The sequence below is a fragment of the Orbicella faveolata genome, unplaced genomic scaffold, assembly GCF_042242905.1.
Source record: "Orbicella faveolata isolate gen_17 unplaced genomic scaffold, um_ofav_v1 contig_15, whole genome shotgun sequence".
In the NCBI taxonomy this organism is placed as follows: domain Eukaryota; kingdom Metazoa; phylum Cnidaria; class Anthozoa; order Scleractinia; family Merulinidae; genus Orbicella; species Orbicella faveolata.
In genome coordinates, this window is record NW_028301542.1 from 774,235 (window position 1) to 795,016 (window position 20,782).

Genomic DNA, 20,782 nt, shown 5'->3' on the forward strand with positions numbered 1-20,782 from the left:
TTACAAGACTCCTTTTTTGGAGCCTGGACTGTCTGCATGTGCTGAATGGATCTTGTGCTTTGTACAAGAGATGAGGTTAAGAACTGACCTGTAAAAGGGTGGTTCTACCCAGCAAATTCTTTTCCTCAGTTTCTTGGACTGTGAGGCAGAGACTTAGTCCCACAAAAAGGTGAAAAATTAGGGCTTGTTTTGGAACCTGGAGTGTCTTCATAGGCTGAATGGATCTTGAGCTTTGAACAAGAGATGGGTGTAAGAACCGACTTGTAAAAGGGTTGGTTCCACCTAGCAAATTCTCTTGGACCTCACTTTGTTGATCTGTGACGTAGAGACTTGGTCCCACAAAACAGGTGAAAAATGAGAACTTGTTTCGGAACCTGGACTGTCTGCATGTGCTGAATGGATCAGTTGAGCTTTGTACAAGAGATATCTTGAATAAAAGAACTGACCTGTAAAAGGGTTGGTTCCACCCAGCAAATTCTCTTCCTGAGTTTCATGATCTGTTAGGCCCAGACTTGGTCCGATAAGAAACAGGTGAAAAATAAGAACTTGTATTGGAGCCTGGACTGTCTTCATGCGCTGAATGGATCTTGAGCTTTGTACAGGAAATGGGTGTAAAGACTGACCTGTAAAAGGGTTGGTTCCACCCAGCAAATTCTCTTCCTGAGTTTCTTGATCTGTGATGCAAAGACTTGGTCCCACAAGAAAGATACCAAATAAGGACTTGTTTTGGAATCTGGACTATCGAATGGATTTGGGCTTTTTTACAAGAGATGGGTTTAAGAACTGACTTGTAAAAGGGTTGCTTCCACCCAGCAAATTCAGATTCTGTGAAGAGCCCAAAGATCATCTACGTAGGAGGTTAGAACAGAAATGTAGTTACCCATTTATACTCCTAGGCTGAGACAGCCGCCGTCTGAGAGTAAAGTGTCTTAACAGAGTACACTGGCCAGGTTCCTTGGGTTAGGAACCAGTTAGCACACCATGCCAGCCATAGATCCTTTGCGTAAATGGCGCCTAAATTTGAATGACAATAGTTGATACATCCTTAGCCTCGTACTCATGTTTCAAGACAAAGGATTTTTCTTTACATGAATGTGAGGCTAATGATGTGTAAGTATTGTCATTTAAATGTAGGCGCCATTTATGCAAAGGGTCTATTAATCATTTGATCTTAATCTTTGTGATCTTTCTCTTTTTCAGGTGGAGACAAATCAGGACAAAGCAAGAAGAGGATGAACATATTCACCATCATTCAAGATGGATGATTTTATCGCAGTCCAGGACCCAGGTAAACACGTGTTCTTATGCACAAAACGTAAGCTGGCTTAGATTCTCAATTATCCTCCTGAAGCTGAATCTGAGCGCACTCTTGACAACTGGCACAGCTTTCTAAATTCCATACTATTTTTAGATTAATCTACATTGAAAGGAGCTCTATTGGGTCTGTTTAATTATCTTTAGTTGTTTCACTGTGATTTCCTTCGTTTCGACATGCTCCGAGTAAAATATAATAGCCGAACGCTCGCATGTGAACAAAAACAAAGGTGTGTCTGACTAGGGCCCTCTAAGTAGAATTTTCTGTCGTTCGCTGATTCTTTTCGGGAGGGTGGAGTAAATAACTATAGTAATTTTTCAGCGGATTAGCTGCGATTGAATCTCGTTTTCATTCACTTTTCTTATGATAACATAACTCAGGAGAAAATGCGTGAAATACTATTCAAAATATAGAAACAATCCCCTTGTTTTTTCGAGTTACGGGAACGCGAGGCGCAAGCGAATGTTTCAACGTCTTTTTCGTGTTCGTCAAACTTTCACAAGTGTTTCTGTAATTTGATAGAAACACGGAGAAAGTGTTCGATATTTCGTTGCGAAAATGTTGCGAGAGTAAGAGAGGAAAATTATTCGTTTGTTTCGGTTGATCAAAATGTGAATTTTCTTTGCTCGTGCCTTCATTGTTCTATAGGGCCTTGGTCACTTGTGGTCATGTGACAAAGCAGACGCGATTGCCGTTTGAGAATGTTACAAACGTTTTGAAATAATTTAAGAACTATGGCTCCTACTGTGAACACCAAAAAAATATTAATCGTCCCACGTGGATATTTTGGTAACCTTGCTTAGCTGCTGTCAAATAATTATAAATTTAATCCGGTGGACCTTCATCTCAATGCTGATTTACCGCCCTGACTGAGTTGAATTGTAGTCAGTCCAAGAAATTACTAGTCAACCACGGACAGTTCCTCTTTGGTTGTTTATTTTTGATTTTTTTTTTTTTAATTCTATCTCAATTTTGAAAGGGGTACAAACAGTAAACGAGCGCGTCCATCGGAAAAAAAAAAAGATATAAAAAGGAAAGAAAAAGGAAAAATAAAGACCCGAGCTGTATTTGAACCTGTGACGGTTTTGAATCCCGGATTGAATAGCGACAGTGATCTCCAGTACACCACGCAGTATACATCTGATTGTCTACACAAACAATAGACCTTTTTCGCTTGGGCAGTTTGTTGTCCCATTACAGACCACGTGATATTCTCTAGAGAATTGTTCTTTTATCCATCTAAAAATTATTTATTCATATGCACGCAACTATTTGAAAATTTGAAAGGAAGAATTCTCAAGAGTATCATCACATGGTCTGAAATGGGCAGGGGCGTAGCCAGCCTTTTTGAATAGAGGGGTTGCTAATGTATACTGCTTGCCCGATTGACAATCGAGCGCCGGAGGCGCTCTTTACTAGGGGGGGGCCGGGGGCATGTTCCCCCGGAAAATGTTTGAATTTTGGGTCTTCAGAAATGGCGTTTCCTTAATTCCGAGCACAAATTTCCACAATCGACATCTTTGCAAGGACTTTGCAAAAATGTCGATTGTTGCACCGATGCCAATTTGCCTACCATAATGGATGTTCATTAGCGCAAGTCCAGACTCTCGCTCACTGGTCATGGTCGCCCTCAGATGAGTTTTCAATCGCTGCAATGTGCTGAACGATCGCTCACATTCTTCAGAGGTAATTGGCCACCTACATAAGATGCGCAGCAATTTATGTACGTTTGGAAAGAATTCATGGTTGCATTCTTCTAATGCCTGATCTGCACTGCTGGGTAGGTCTTGATCCGCATTTAGCCACTTGCGCCACCAACGGAAAAGTTCCACATTGCAGGCTCCTATATACAGGAAGCTCGTATGACCCGTCCAACTTATGCACCCTTATAATATTGTAACCTGCGATATAGCATGTGATGCCTTTTTAAATTGATTTTCGAAAATCTCGTCGCGCGGTATTTCGAAAGGGGGGTTCCGATACTTTTTTTCCTCTTGAAATAATATCCATTTTCATAACCCAAAAGGGGGGTTCCAGAACCCCTGAAAACCCTCCCCTGGCTACGCCCCTGATGGGGCAACAAACCGCCCAGTCGAAAAAGGTCTGTTCATCAAATATCACAGCTTCTGCCTATTTAGCATTTGAATGCTGCAAGATTTTTTGTGAATATGTCGTTGATATCTTGAAAGTTTTAAATTCAGAACCAAGGATAAATTTTGACCTAAATTATGCGTTTGCAATTTAACAAAATTTTGCGGCTTTCAAAAAAGTACGATTGGAAATGGTTCCTGGTCGTCGCCTTTCGTGACACTTCCGATCGTTTATCGACATGAAGGTGACTGTGTTATATACACGTAAGCGCATGAGAGATTCGGTGCACCCGACAGTGTAAACGACAGAATCAAACTATTGTCAGTACGTGGTGGGGAACTTTTCTTTAAAGAAGAGACTTTTCTTCGGGAGCGTTTCAGCTACTTTTGGTGGGGGCGGGGGGTATGGGGGAATGGGGGAGCATCCTTTCTCAGAGGATTTGTGTAAAGTGCCCCTATGATCAAATTCTCCTTATCCATTTTTTTTTTTTTTTTACATTTTTTAACACAATAGGTCTTTTCTAGATATGTTGCGATATTTCAATCTATTACGAACATTAGAACTCACGTCTTTTTGGACCTTCATTTCCGAGAATTTACGGCCGCCATTAATTTTCCTTGTTGCAAGTCTTGGTCGAGAATTTGAGTCAATGATGTCATTTACTCAAAAATACCACACGGGTTAAAATTATAATAACAAGTATTAGAATTCTACTAGTATACTAATGCAAATGCTGCAATGTGATTGGCTAAGCTACTCGTATACTATCAGCCATTAGAGTGCAGTAGCTGTCGATTGTCCACGAAATGCGACTTTTTTTATCGTTTTTCCGAAGTTTTGGAAGGAAATTTAGATGTAAATAGATAATTAAATTCCTGAGACGACTGGAAAAAAAAGGAAATGGACGGTTTCTTGACTTTAAAAACTTGAAATTATTGAAAAACCGGGTGCGCGCGCGTAAACAACTGCAAATTACCAATGACAATTCAATACGTGCGATTTTGTTAAAGCCTGTAGTTCAATAATTCGGAGAAAAATAATTGGAAACCGTTATTTGCGTTAATTTCAGTTAGGACTCTACTAAAACAATTAGATTATTCGCTCTCGATTTCTATGAGGTGATAGTTGATGAGGCCGAAGGCCGAATCAACTATCACCTCGTAAAAATCCCGAGCTCATAATCTAATCTAATTAGTGTAGAAAAACTGCACGAATATAAGAGCCAAAGTTTTTGTTATTCTTTATGGGAATTGCTGTACTAATCGTTATTATAATTTCAATCCGTGCAGTATTTTTGAGAAAATGACTTCATTTACGCCAATTCTCAACCAAAACTTTGAACAAGGAAAGTTAATTCCGGCCGCAAATTCTCGGAAGTAAAGGTCCAAGAAACGTGAGTTCTGATGTTCGTAATAGATTGAAATTTGGCAACATAATTAGGAAAGACCTGTTGCGTGCGAAAATGAATGTCGAGAATTTGATCATAGGGGCACTTTAATCTGCTGTGTGTATTTCAACATTCGTGAAACATGTATTTCACTGAGAGCCTAGGGACCCTTTTTTGTAGTCACGTGACAGTCTAGACATGATTGGTACCACTGCGTCGTCTTGCAAAACTTATCTTCACTGTTAGTCTTGCTGCTGGTTCATTTTACCTTAGTGAAAGAATTAAAGGTCTATTCAATGTGTCTTGACGAGAATATTTATACTTGGAAGTTAGGTGTAGAAATTTATTAGTTAAACAAGAACGTGCTATTTTAGGCTTTACTTACATCTTTTCCCGTTCTTTAAAAGTTTTAAACGGTCAAAACAGTGAACAGGCGCATCCAAAAACAAAACAAGGCAAAAAAGAAAAGTTTCGAGCCGTAACCGAACCTGTGTTCTTCTAGACTGTGGAGCGGGAATGATCTCCACAAAACTGAATCAAATAGCGTTTGTTTGTTTTCCATTTCGTTTCGTTTAGCTTTGTTTTGGTTCCTTTTATTACTGCAAGGTAGTTTTCATAATGTTGCTTAGGTATGAGGAAACCGTAAAAATTGTGCTCAGAATTTAAAATCATTGACAAATTTTGCCTTGATTGCTGCGTGTGCGTTAACAAAATTTTGCGCCTATTCAAAAGGTACGATCAGAAAAAAATTCGTCCTAGCTTTTCATGAAGCGTTCGATTCACATATCTTGAAAATTATAAACGCTAGACAAATCAAACGAACGTGGTGTTTAGTTCATATCCCGTGGCAGTTATCAAGTCGTATCTAGCCAAAATGACATCATACATCTTCGATCCGCCATCTTGGATTACTGGTATTTTTGAGAAAAAAAGGAATGAAAATCTAAGGACGTGAAGTCACGTTATGTTCCCCAATAACTTTGAAAAGTCACGACATTTGGCCACTTTTGCTGTTGAACTCACACTTTGTTCGCCCCGCCCCCTTCCAGGTCAATATGAAATGGGCATTTTTTTTCTGGCTTCAAAATGAAAAGGAAAGCCAACATTAGCTACGAGACTTTCTGTCGAAAGTTCCTCCGGCCGGTTATGGATCTTAAGCTTGACAAAAATATAAGAGATTAAAGGCCGCCGCACACTTGCCGATTTTTTGTCGGCCGACAAAAAATCTTCACTTGTCGGCTAGTGTGCAGTGAATTCAGACAAGTCTGCGACATGATCGGGGCTTGTCGGGCGATATCGGACGGTGCTAGATCTCAAAACGTCTTGTCGGGCCTTGTCAGCTAGTGTGCGGTGGACCAAGACAATTTGTGGGAGCTCGCGCGCTCCTCAACCAATTAGGAAATGTCACGAGAGTCACGTCAGTGAAATAAGCGCCATCTTGATTTTAGATGACTCGGCCCTAAGCCTCAACGCAGTTAGTAGCGACAAAAAATCGGCTAGTGTGCGGCAGCCTTAAGTTACTAGTTTTTTATGTTGTTGTTGTTGTTTTTTTTTTGTTAACAAAATTATACACAACAAGCAAGCATGGCCCGGTACTTTAGTCTTTGGTTATTATTCATTCTTCGGCACACAGCTTCCACACTTCCCCTCGGAACGAGCCACTTAAGACATGATTCTTAAGACAATAGATCACTAACAAGTCACAAGTATACAATCAGCCTTAAAATAAGAGAGGAAGCGGGTACAGCGATTACATCGGCCCAATGAAAATAGAGGTTTCAGAAATATAACATCTTACTGTGGTGTCTTGAGCTTCGTCTAACGAGCTCTCGTGTGTGTGCTACCCTTTATGTTAAGCTATTACTCCTTTTAAATACCGTAAATCTTCGAATTAGCGCCCGGGGCGCTTATTTCAAATTTAGGAGAAGACGGGGGGCGCTTATTCGAGTGGGGGAGGCGCTTATTTAATTTTTCCTAAATCGTAGCCTGACATGATCATTTTTTTAATATATCATCTGCGCGTAAACACTAATATAAGCTGTTTATTGACATAAAAAGCTGATCCTAAAGCTTAAATCGCGGCACCGTTAGTACTTAACGTGTTCACTAAACGTATTCACAAACTGAAACAATGTACAAATCTAATACTACATGACGAAAACTATACACCCTTTGTCTCATTACTGGTCCACAAAATGGGGGGAGGCGGGGCGCTTATTCGAGGGGAGCGCTTATTTTAAATTTCGGCCGATAGGAGGGACGCTTATTCGAAGGCGGCGCTTATTCGAGGAGGCGCTAATTCGAGGATTTACGGTATTTAATGGATTTTTAAGATTAAGAAGTATTTACCGAATGGTGCTTAAAGGAGCTGTGTCACGAATCTAAGCCAAAGTTTGACATTCGAAAAATGGCCGCCAAATTGAGTGAAATATAAAAACAACCATTTAAAAACAGTGAAGAAGTGATGTAGCAACATTACTTTATAAGAATGCTGTTTTGAAGGCCTATGGAATTGTGCCTTCGAAAGAAAATTTCTCAAGTTTTCAAAAACCTATATTGAAACGGATTGCGATATGGGTTTTTGAAAAACTGTTAGACATGAACAGTTTTTAAACTTAATCTCCTTTGTTTGTCACCTTTAATTATAACGCCCAGGAATTTGTTTGTAATGAAGCTATGGTTTTGCCAGTTAGATCTATAGTGTTTAGATCTCTAGTGTTTCATAGCGAGTATTTGGCTAAACGAAATAATATAGACCAAACTCAACTGTGACACGGTCCCTTTTACGTGTCATCATTTGTTTGTTCGTAGTGAAACGACAAATTATTCGTAAAATAGTGATAGACAATATTGCTGTAACTGAATTCTGAAAAATTGTTTTTATATATTCCAGGTAGGACGCTTTTTCAGTCACGAAGAGCAGCCGAGGCCTGGATAGACTGTTAATAACCTCAAGATGAACTGATCATACACCACGGTGATGCCTGAGAGTGACTAGCCGATAGGTTTTATATGTCTAACGAGTAGTGTATGTACCGGTGACAGGTTAGATATCTCTTACTTCTAAGAAATAGTTTTTGGAATCGGACTGTGTGGCAAACAATATTTTAGTGGAGTCATGACACTATAGTCGAATTACCTACCAAAGGAAGGAAACTTGAAAACCGTAAGGGGAAAAACCCGGCTGGCTACCTCAAAGAAAAAAAATAGGCTTTCATTTTAGCCTGGTGAAAATTCGCAGGCTAAAATTAGTGTCGGGTATTTTTTTCAAGTTTCAATAGCTCCTTGTGAAAGAAAAAGGAAAATTTCAATTTTATTTACTTCACTATTTCCAATCGAGTAGGGACAAAAATTGCTCCTGTGCCGATGAATTTATTTGGTTTGTAAGCCGCGGCAATGAAAAGGATGACGCATTTTCTCACCAAAAGTTAATGTTTACGATCTGGAATATCCGCGAAGTTCATAGTCATTCAAATTGTTTATTTCAAAAACAATGCAAATGGTAATTTTATCGAATGTCATTCTGTGATCATTATAATTTACATGTTACTGTTGTTGTTTGCGTACAGCGCGGCTAGCTTAAAACCCTTCAATCTTTCGTACTTACTTTTTGCAGCAAATCGCGAATAGAAGTTTCTAAGTTTATTTAGACTTAGTGGCAGTTATATGTTGAAAGAATTTTTAAATCTTCTTCAAGTCTATTAATTATTCGTAAACTTTGTAGTTGCCGATGGAAAACAGCGGCGGTATGTAATTGTTTTATTTTTCTCAAAGGTTTAGTAATATAACTCTGTCGCGGGTCATTAGTTCATAATCTAGTTCCACATATTGTGATTATCGCGGAAGAAAGTTTTAGCTATTAGAGGAAAATAACACAGGGTTCGTAAATGAAGGTTTTATTATGATCATAACATCTTCAGAATATGGCGGAGGTAAGAAGACGAAGAGTTCGGGACTTAGCGTGTACGTGTACACTGTTGTTTATTGAACACGAAAGATTTGTACTGTAATATTAATCTTTATTGGTTTTTGTCTGCTGTAGTATTACAAAATAAATTGACTTAATCATGTTACAAACTTGTGTCAGTTTACTGAAAACCATGCTTACAAGGCTCTTTTGCAGATGCCGTACAAATGACGAGTACCAGACAAGAAAATTTTCAATCTTGGAAGGAAGGCAAAAATTGATGTGGAACACCGCCACCTCCCCACCACCACCACTAACTAGCATTTTTTTTTATACTAATAGCAAGAGTTTGGTCCACCCATCCTTGTGGTACAGTAGCCTTTAATACGCATGCGTACTAAATGAGTGCCCCGGCAGTTACAAGAAACCTAATGTACTGTGCGTCGTGACTGTAAGTAACTGAAAACTTCGTGTCGGTTTAAAACGAAGTTCAAACTTCGGGTTTCCCGACACGGAGGTATCAGTTACTTGTAAGTCGTGACTGTAGGTAACTAATAACTTCGTGTCGGGTAACCCGAAAAAACGTCGGATTCTCCAACACGAAGTTATCGGTTACTTACAGTCAGTACATTCGGTTTGTTGTAACTGGGACACTCACCTAGTACGCATGCGTATTGGAGGCTACTGTACCACAAGGATGGGTGGACCAAACTCTTGCTATTAGTATAAAAGAAATGCTAGTTAGTGGTGGTGGCGGGGAGGTGGCGGTGTTCCACATCAATTTTTGCCTTCCTTCCAAGGTTGACAATTTTTCTTTGGCCACTTCTTAAAATGCGTGCATGCAAAGTTGTACCCCAAGGACGAGAGCTCAAAACTCTCGCTGTAAGTATAAACGAAATGCTAGTTATTGGTGTGGCTGTTTTTCTTCCAAGGTTGAGAATTTTCCTGTCTGGTACTCATTTTTTTCAGGGCATTCGCAAGATTGTCTTTCGTCTCTCGACTTTCCCCACATTTGTCATTTCAAAGGCATCTGAAAAAGAAGAGAATATGTGACTTAGAACATACAAATATTTCCCACCAATTAAGAGACTTAGAATATTATTCCAAAAGAACGTGATCGTGACAACTTAGTTAGAAGCTACTTAGACTTACGCAATACCTTCGATGACTTAAACTTAAACAATATCTCCGAATTTTACATGCACTTGTACTTGATGTATCAAAACCGGCACAATCAAAATCAACTATAGCGAGACACGTTTTTTCACTTGAACTTCCATACTCTCATTACGCGATTTCTCACAAAGAATATTTTCTTTCACTTTTAAATCTGCATGTAGCTGTCCCTGAACCGGCACGATTCAAAATCGATCGTAGCGAAATTTGCTTTGATCTTCACGTTTGAAAAAGTACTGTTGACATCTAATCAAGTTAACGGCCAAATATGCAACTAAAGGTTTCAACCCTTTAAAATCTGTCTAGTTCTGTACCTAAAATTCCTTACACACTCGTAAACTTGGGTTTGTTGAATGCCTTGATATGAACGAGATAAGATTACCTATAGCAAATACATAAACAATACGACTTACCCGAGTTTGCCCATCGCGTTCAGAGGATTCATTCGATAGCGTGCATGATGTCCTTGAAAGCCATCTTCTCAAACTTTGAAGCTGCTCGCTGTTGAAGCCTAAGGGAAACAAAAAGTAATAAAAAGAAGTTAATCTTATCCGACTGTCACTGTTAACTTTCCGTATAAATTAAAATATAAGGTAAGAATAAACGCAAATAAGATGCAAATTGTGCCGTTCTTCCGTTCTGCGATAAACACGTCACGCTTTTTTTCACAACGCAATAAGCTATTTTTTAAAATATATATATATACATATATTTTCCAATTCGCAAATAATCAGCTCCCTTTAACCTTTCTTACGACCAGTAGTGATTATTAAAGTTAGATTTCATTATCTCAGAACGCTGCGATAACTGTAAACATGACAAATTTATAATTATTTGCTTGTTCAACGTTTTAATACTTTCAAAGCTGAGGATCAAAAATTTTACGTTTGTATCTTTAGCGAGATAAAATTTCCTCCCAAAGCAAAACAAAAACAATTAAGCACCAAAGTATTACATTGTGCGCTGTTTAGGTACGTCACGCTGACCATTAGTATGCTTATGTAGTCAAGTTTTCCGAAAGAAGTTATATCAAGTCGAGCTGGCGCAGTGGTTTGGTGCGCGCCTCTCGCTCCGGGACTAGACAGAGTCGCGAGTTCGAATCCCCGCCCTGGCGTACAGAAGCACTCTTTTTTCCTTTTTAAACCAGAAATCAATTGACCGAACCTTCCACGTGTACCAATTTTTAAAAAAATCAATTTTACAATGCAAAATCCGATCGCTTACATTGAAGGAAAAAGAGCAAATAATTTATCGCAAAATGTAATTTGCGTTCAACCATTAAAAAACCGTTATTTTTTACACGGATGGAAAAGGACGCCAATATGACTTCTCCTGGCCAAACGAACTTGCTACATGGTTCCAAAACTTTTATAGCTCGATGTATTCGATATTCTTATACTAAATACGCAGCAAATGTCGCAATGTTTGTCTAATTAGCGGTTTCGTTATTCTCAGTAGTGAAATTTCTCTGACGTTTTGCAACTTGAATTATGTAGCGGTAAAGTTAAATAAAAAAACTCAAAAAAGCTTTCAAGGTTGGTTCACGCTTCCTACAAAATCAATAACATAGGCACGCAAGGCGTGCAAGAGGTATTTTTTTGTGTGAAGTGTCGGAGATAGGAGCATTCATGGTACAGTAATGATTTGATTAATTTAACAAGTTTTTTTTGGTTGCGATGTTACATCGGTCATGGTAAGATAGCTAAATAGTTAGCCATAAAATGTTTGACTGAACAAACTACAGTAATCTGACACGTCTCCAGAATAATGTAGATACCATCTTATTTTTTCTAACAGGCAATTTGATTCGTTCTTTGATACAACCCGCACCGTGATTGGTGTGACACGTGTACATGCATAACTCCCTCATTCACCGATCACATAACCCTTCCAACCCCCAAGAGGAATTTTTGCTCAAAAATACTCATGATCAAGTTAATTGAGAGACTTTTTCGCATTTTAGACGAGCCGTAAGTTTACCTTTTTGCACAACACAACACAACTTCACCGAAAATAGAAAGAAAGAGAAAACCTCTGACACGTTGAAAGTCTGATTTAATTAAATTGCACTCTGACTTGATGCCGCGCAGTCTTCAAAGAACATTTGAACAGTTTTCATACTTTTTACCTTTAAAAATATCGGACTGAAATGAATGTCATCAAATAAAACTATTAAACTGCTACTGCAGAGACGTAAAAACCGTGCAGAAATGAAAGCTTCTTTTTTGTTTAATGTCCTGGAAACAATAGCCGATAACTTGTCAGCTCTAATTGAATTTACTCCCATATAAAAAACCAAAGTGTTAAGTTACCATTTGTTACTAAAGATAGCAAACATCTCGTGGGAAAGAGTGGTGACGATTTGTCCGCTCTAATTGAATTTACTCCCTTGTGAAAAACAAGAGTGTCAAGTTACACTTTGTAACTAAAAAACAAAAATATCTTGTTATATTTGCATGCAACAAAAACAAAACAATCGTTACCCGCACTTACTATTGCAAACGTTAGAACTGTTTCAAAGTCTCGTCCCCTCGAAAACATGTCCTAAGAACTATCTAGACGCGACGATTAGTGACCTAATTAAATTTACTCCTTGTGAAAAACAAAAGTATCAAGTTACCTTTGTAACTAAAAATAAAAATATGTCGTTGCATTTGGATACCACTAACCCACGAACTGTTTCAAACCTCAAGGCTCATCTCGTTCATTTAAAGTGCCCCTGAAACGAAATTTTTGTATGAGAGATTTTTGCTCAGTAATAAAGTTTCAACCTTACTTGGAAACACTGCAAACTTTTTTTTCGCATACGGTAAGCGGAAACTGCTTTTTCAGCCGTTCGAAGTTGGCTGGTTAAGCCCAAAATTGGCGGCCATTTTGGCGCGGCCAAAACAGCCTAGTGACGTCACTGGTTGTATTACTCTCATGCCGCGCTGAAAATTTAGAGTGATTATGGGAGAAGAGATTACTGTTCGGAGCCCCCCAAAAAACATCTTAAGGACATCTCACAGCTGTAAAGCAGATAATAACAGTAGCCATAGACATGAAGAGGTCGAGAGTCGATCCTGGGGCTTTCCAGTCTATTTAATTGGATATTTGCAGGATATTTTATGTAAGCAAGCAAACGAGTGGGAGTTCTTAGATCGTTAAATGATCGGGACTCTTGGTGAAATGGCCAGCACTCAGTTAAACAATATCTACACTCATAAAGTAAAAAAGACATGAAAACGAGAGAAAGCAGCTTTTGAAAATATTATCCGGACTGCTGCTGTACGAATCGCAGCAACAATGCTTCGAGTTTTCGAGTCGTTTCGCTTCGACGAAACCGGACGCTTTGTGAGTTTCACAGCGGACGAGATTGTGCCACAGTGACCTTTAGTCCAGTTGTATCCGCTACATCCTACAAGTTATCACAACAGTAACAATTTAAGAAACCCTCTTCTTTTATATGAGGGAGCGAATTTAAACTATAAAGGTAAACTAAGCTGCCATGACCCTACAGGTATGTTTTTAGGAAACGAGAGAAAGCGTGACAATGTCGGCGGCGAAAGGTCATATATGCAAATTAGTTCAAATTCTGGTTAATAAAAAGGAGTGTAAACTAGTGACGTTTTAACGAATTGTTTTGAACTTGGATACTATTAAATGAAGATCATAGACATAAGTATGTGCTAAAGAACTCAAAGTAATCCATCGGCCGTGAAATTAAAAATGCAGATATTTGACCGTCCGTCGTCAAATTTCAATTTACGGGTTAGACATATATTTTAGCACGCGCCACATGTCTTGAGCTATATTAAGTTGAAATAGACACAGAGCTGATAATTTCGAAATGTTCTAACCTTATTTGCTGTAAAAGGCAGGTCCAAACGCCGATTTGACGTGTTTCCGTCACCATTCGTCGCACATAAAGCAGAAGTTTGCTTTTGTTTACACAACGTCCGATGTACATCGTTAACTGTCAACTTATTTAATGGTCGAACACCATGAATCTATGACCCTCTTTCGACACATATGATCACCACTGCATCTAAGTCAAAAACGGCTAAGTGATTTGTAGATAGTTGCTTGCTTTGCACTCCACCAAAACATTACGTTTGATCATCGTTTGATCTATTGCTGCTTGAATCCTTGCTTGCTTGCAGCGGTTCGTTGTTTGTTCGTCACGCAATGCTGTCATCCCATTTTAGGGGGTAGGGGTAGGACAATTTCTAACCTAATACGTAAGGCTCAGTAAGGCTTGGAACCACAGGGAGCACACAATCTTGTTGAGTAGGAAGAGATTAAATTAAGCAATGAAAAGAATGAATAGTTAACCATTGCCCGTGTTGTCATCTTTTACTAGACAACCGCTACCTACACGCCTTGCGTAAATACTGTAACGCTAAACTCGTACCTAGGTCTTTTCGCGCTGTGCAATTATTTTTGGTTTACATATAATACAGTGGGCTACCCTCGGGGAAATCGGAGGCGGCCGCTTAATAGGGGTTGGCAGCTTAATAGAGGTTTGTGTACCTTGAATACTTTTTCACTATCGGGTTATAAATTTAGCTAAATTTCTTAGTATAGTAAACATGGAGTCGATTCAAGACAATCATGATAGACGTCATTCTCGGAGACTCTGGGGCAGTTAGTGGGGGCGGGGAAAAAGTCTAAAAGGGTCTTCGCCCGGACTTTTTTCTCACCCGTTTAGACTTTTCCCCGCTCCCAATAACTGCCCCAGAGTCTCCGAGAATGACGTCTATAATGATTGTCTTCAATTGACTCCATGTTCAGTAAGAAATTTATAACCCGATGGTGAAAAAGTATTCAAGGTACACCAACCTCTATTAAGTGGCCAGCCCCTATTAAGTGGTCACCTCCCATTTCCCAGAGGCTAGGGTAGCCAAAAATAATTGCACAGCGCGAAAAGACCTAGGTACGAGTTTAGCTTTACAGTACTTACGCAAGGCGTGTAGGTAGCGGTTGTCTAGTAAAAGATGACAACACGGGCAATGGTTAACTATTCATTCTTTTCATTGCTTAATTTGATCTCTTCCTACTCAACAAGATTGTGTGCTCCCTGCGGTTCCAAGCCTTTCGGACCCTTACCTTTTAGGATAGAAATTGTCCTACCCCTACCCCCTAAAATGGAATGACAGCATTGCGTGACGAACAAACAACGAACCGCTGCATGCAAGCAAGGATTCAAGCAGCAATAGATCAAACGATGATCAAACGTAATGTTTTGGTGGAGTGCAAAGCAAGCAACTATCTACAAATCACTTAGCCGTTTTTGACTTAGATGCAGTGGTGATCATATGTGTCGAAAGAGGGTCATAGATTCATGGTGTTCGACCATTAAATAAGTTGACAGTTAACGATGTACATCGGACGTTGTGTAAACAAAAGCAAACTTCTGCTTTATGTGCGACGAATGGTGACGGAAACACGTCAAATCGGCGTTTGGACCTGCCTTTTACAGCAAATAAGGTTAGAACATTTCGAAATTATCAGCTCTGTGTCTATTTCAACTTAATATAGCTCAAGACATGTGGCGCGTGCTAAAATATATGTCTAACCCGTAAATTGAAATTTGACGACGGACGGTCAAATATCTGCATTTTTAACGTACTTTGAAAAGCTCTCGCGTCGCTCACAATCATTTGCCCAAAGAAATTTTTACAGGAATCTGTAGACCATCCTTCTGCGATTCAACCACCAGAAACTTAATCCATTTGAAGGTTTCGCACATGGTGAAAATCAGTTATTCTTACGAAGTACTTTTAAGTGAATGAAATACATGTCTTCGAAATTTAATTATTTTGCACCCAACAAAAACCGTAACATTCCCTAAAATCAACCCAGTACACAATTAAACATTGCACTAAAATATCTGAGTGTTTTAAAGACGGAAGAGTGATGTGGTTTTGCATGCGAAGCTCTCAAACTTGTTTAATAAAATGGTGCGTCAAATGACGATTTTAACGGAATTAGGTAATTTGCATATTTCTTTAAAATAAAAGGATATTTTGCCAAAAAAACTATCCAGTAGTTTTTGTCATACCCTAGCCTATCTACCATAGGAATATGAGCGAAATCGAATTTTCGACCATTGCCGCGAAATTAAAAATTTGTCTGATTTTTACAGGCAGGCACTCTTAATGCAGTAAAGTTACTGAGGATATATTCGAATCTTGTTAATAGACCTTAGATAAACGTGAGAATCCAAATTTCAGAACCAGGCTGAAAACAGACGACGAAATATCGTGTTTAGGCTTCAGGACGTGATATAAAAGTTACCACACTCGTCTTCGAAATCTCCAATCGAGTACTCAAGATGTTCGACAAGTATACTGAGCTGTTCTAATCTGTAGCATTTATTTTGGTGAATCTACACTCTCTGGCGCCCTCCAACGTTTATGATGTGTATTTCCTGTCAAGGTTGGACAGAAATTACAAGGTAGAAAACTAGTAGGTATCGACAATATGAAGAATAAACTTGAATAAATCAAGTGAAAACAAGAGAGAATCTATAGCGCCTCTTGCGTGAATACAACCAGTGAAGTCACAAGGTCCTTAAACTCGGTTCCAGAGCCCGGACACAGTTTTGCTCCAAAAAGTCGATTTCAACAGCTAAAAAAAGCACTTTTCGTTAGGATTTGACAGAAATAAAGTTCACCATTACTTTAAGCACGTTGGAAACTATAGATTGGGATAATAAAAGAGAGTACGAAAATTTCGTTTCAGTGGCACTTTAACTAAAATCCTCAGCCTAACCCACAGAAAATGTCGAAGTAAACCCAACATATGAATACTCCCTCCTCTTTTATAGAAGAATAAATATGGCCGTTCTGAACTCTATCGGGATCAAATCTTCTCACATACCATTTACCTTTACAACAGAAAATTTGATTGGCTGTTTATAGTAGATCCAATCTGATTGGTGTGACATACATACATCTCTCACTCACTCACTCATCCATTGACCCGTCCATAACATACCCGACGCGCCGACTAAGAGGTATTTTTTTTTACAAAAAAATAACTCAAAAATGGCGGTTCCGCCCGCCAAAAATCACTCGCGCGCGAATCCCGCCAGCCACACATGTTACACGTGGTTCTTAGGTTGTAAAACAGAGCATTGTACTCCGGTCCACACAGTAGCACTGATATGTTATTTTGAAAATTCTCAAACTAAATTGCAATTTCAACCAACACTGATCATGACCAAATCGGATCCCTATCGCTGTTGCAACCAAACCAAACGCCGTTGAAGTATAATGAACGTAGTACCACATGTACGCATATTGGACCTATTCGTAGCCATTTATATCTAAGGGGGGCTCACCTGTATTGTAGCGAAACCAATTATTATCACGTTTAACATCTTTGTTAACTTGAACAACTTTGGTTTTTAAAGCTGTGGAGGGTAAGAACATTATTTGAACAGTGTTTCCTTTTCATTTAGCGGGTTGGTACTAACGCTAGCTCAATAGCTGTTATTGCAGTTATCAGCGGCTTGACACACAAACGAAGCGAAAGGGTCAATTCTGCATTGTATTGACCCTTTCGCCTCGTTTGCATGCCTTTTAAAACAAAATAATATTTGACCGCAGACTCAACTCCAAAAACAGCTGTTCAATCAATTTGTATCATGCTGATGCAGATAGTTTAACTTCAAAACCAGGCAAGTTTCTATTTTGAACTGTTTTGATGTGAAAACCACGCTATGTTAAAGACACAGAGACACAGGGGTCGGAAAAAAAATATACTTGGAGAACCCAACTCCTTTGCAGGTCAGTTCTCACACCCATCGCTCTGCATTTCTCTCTAACAAAATTTCTCGCCAACAAAAATATCATTCTAACAGCACAAGATTTGTAACAAGACAATTTACAGCATCTTGGGATAATGCAAAGACGCCAACCAACCAAACAATTTTCTTACAACCATTGTGCAAGTACTTTAATGTAATATTTTCTTTTAGATCTGCGTGCAGTTTCGATCATAAAACCTACAGGTAACAACCCGTTCCTGGCATAGGGTTAGGCTTATAAGGGAGAGACCCCTGGGTTTGCCAGCCAGCACAACTTTGGCTGAGTGACCCATCTTTCAAGGAGCAGGTCTCTTGCTACCCTGATGTGACATCATATCTCGAAATCTGACTCAAACCTGCATTGATAATTAGTCTGAAATCTCACTTAATTATTTACCGAGATTTTTTTCATTAAAACAGCCAGCAGGTAACTGTTTTCGTCCCATTAACTGATTCTGGCTACAGAATTTTGTCACAGATTTTAAATCTGGTAAACCTGGGTAAGTCAAACGCGCTGATTGAGGTAACATTCAGCATAGCTGATCAAATAATCAAATCCACAGTAAATGTTAGCAATATGACTTACTTGAGTTTGTCTCTCTTGTTAACGAAAAATGTGAGAGGAACTTTTTCAACAGTGTATATGATGCTTTGGAAAGTCACCTTCTTGAACATTTGAAACCAGCCACCGTTGATACCTGAAAGAACAAGATAAGAACCTTTATTTAAGTGTCAAAAACAAAAATGTTTTACCTTTATTCCACCTCCCTATCAAATTTCGCACTAGGTGTCGTCTTATAATAAAAGACGAAGAATAAACACAAATAAGATGCAAATTGTTTAACGTGAACACATCTACTATAATTGTTTGTGTTACACTACAGCAATTTAACTGACTACAATAAAATGATTTTAAACAAACAGTTCTGAAGCGCGAACTAATAATCAATGCCACGTTGACTTTTCCATGACCGTCACTAATAAAATTTGCCTTAAATTCAGAACTACATTACAAATATATAATTGTCTTTGCCATGATTTACATACATGTACTTCACAGCTGGGTTCATAAATTTATCATCCCAACATAGACTTCCGCAAAAAGAAAAATATACAACATTTGAAATATACAGTATGATGTGTGCTGTGATCGAATAGCTGTATTTTTCAGTTATCTGAGTCGATGATTGGCTGTCAGGTATACAATGCGTTCTGATTGAATACTGTAGCCAAATGTTTTGCAGATACCCCAACTGATTTCTTGTTTTTTGTAATGCCTTTTACGAACATAGTACAATTTCTTGCAGAGTTGCATCCAAAACAGAACATTGTGTGTAGATCCACAGGACAGATTACACTTTCAATGAATGGTAACACCAAATTTGGATCTCTAATTACCCTTCACTTCTTTTCTCATTCTTCTCCCACTTTTTCTTTTTCATTCTATTCACTTTTCCCTAACTTTCTATTTTCCTATTTTTTTAACAACAACAACAATAATAATAATAATAATAACAATAATAATAATAATAATAATAATAATAATAATAATAAAAAGCATTTGTAACTATTGGTAGACTGGCCCACCTAGACTAGAGCTAGCTATCCATGGGCCAGTCCAACTGTAAAATGTACATTAAGGAATAAAAAATGATTGATTGAATTATAACCAAACTGAACGTGGGTAAAGGGTAAGTAATTAAGGCTAGTTCCATATGTGCGCCTAGCGGACCTATTTCAAGACAATCTGAAGTTTCCAAATGAGACTACCTGTATTCTGGTGAAATGGATGAAAGATTGTCATGTTCAACATCCTTGGTCGTAAGGTTGAATACCTTTGGTCTTAAAATCCTGTGGAGGTTAAACATTTTATTTGAAGAATATTAATTAATCAGTAAATTATTAATATTAATGATAATAAATTATCATAAATTCTAATCATTATTTAATTAGTAATTTTCTCCTCAGTTTGCAGGTCAGCACCCGCCATTTATTTGCCAGAAAATAAATAATATTAAGTAATCAAAACAGTGAATAAAATTGATTTAATACTTGGCAAAATCCTACTCAAAATAGTACATATAGTGAGTGAGCTGAGCAGTCACATAAATTTTCAAATTTTATCTGGGTTGTAAAACTGAAGTCAGAAAAAATAAATAAATAGGTAAGTTAATTAAATTCTAAGAAAAGAGAAAACTAAAACTTTCTCAAGATCAGTTTCAATAATGCAAAAAGTTGAGATTCAAATCAGAGCAACAATCTATTAGGCTGCTGACCATGTTCTTTTGTAGTATCAGTTTCTTTTACACACAGGGAAACAAAGGCACCAGACAAAGGCAATATGAAATCAACTCCTACACAGGTCAGTTCTTACACCAATCTCGTGTGGAGTTCAAGATCAATTTTGTCTTGTATTCGCAATTTGAATATAAGACCAGTCTATGCTTCACAGATCAAGAAACTCAGAAAGATATTTTTTGGTGGAACCAGCTACCTTGTGGGCTAGTTCTTACACCCATCTCCTGTACAAAGCTCAAGATCCATTCAGCGCATGCAGAAAGTTCAATTGTTCCTAAACATTTTTTTTTTTTTATCTTGCACTAGCAATTTGGATATGGGACCACTCTATGCTTCAGAAATCAAGAAACTCAGACAGAGATTTTTGGTGGAACCAGCTCCCTTGTGGGCCAGTTCTTACACCCATCTCCTGTACAAAGCTCAAGATCCATTCAGCACATCCAGACAGTCCAATTGTCCCTAAACAATTTTTTTTTTAATCTTGTGCTGGCAATTTGGATGTGGGACCAGTCTATGCTTCACAGATCAAGAAACTCAGGAAGAGATTTTTGGTGGAACCAGCTCCCTTGTGGGCAGTTCTTGCACCCATCTCCTGTACAAAGTTCAAGATCCATTCCATGTATGAAGACAATCCAGTTGTTCCTAAACAAGTTTTTTTTTTTCTCTTGTGCTGGCAATTTGGAATGTGGGACCAGTCAATGCTTCACAGATCAAGAGACTCGGGAAGAGATTTTTTGGTGGAACCAGCTCCCTTGTTGGCCAGTTCTTACACCCATCTCCTGTACAAAGCTCAAGATCAATTCAGTCATGAAG

The 20,782-nt window shown here is 38.5% G+C and overlaps 1 protein-coding gene and 1 pseudogene across 7 annotated transcripts in view; both read right to left on the reverse strand.

Moving 5' to 3' along the window:
- Window positions 1-10,303, reverse strand: LOC149113056 (uncharacterized; annotated as a pseudogene).
- LOC149113057 (uncharacterized) overlaps window positions 9,620-20,782 on the reverse strand; it is a 20,193-nt gene continuing 9,030 nt past the window's right edge. For 6 of the 7 annotated variants that reach the window (XM_089287780.1, XM_089287783.1, XM_089287785.1 and 3 more), the window contains 5 exons: window positions 19,442-19,522; window positions 18,258-18,369; window positions 17,204-17,275; window positions 10,290-10,387; window positions 9,620-9,730 (listed from right to left, as the gene is read on the reverse strand). In XM_089287780.1, coding sequence (XP_089143906.1) covers window positions 18,303-18,369; window positions 19,442-19,522 — 148 coding nt within the window. In that variant the 3' untranslated portion in view covers window positions 9,620-9,730; window positions 10,290-10,387; window positions 17,204-17,275; window positions 18,258-18,302. The remainder of the gene's footprint in view (window positions 9,731-10,289; window positions 10,388-17,203; window positions 17,276-18,257; window positions 18,370-19,441; window positions 19,523-20,782) is intronic. The other variant, XM_089287786.1, reaches the window with a different exon arrangement.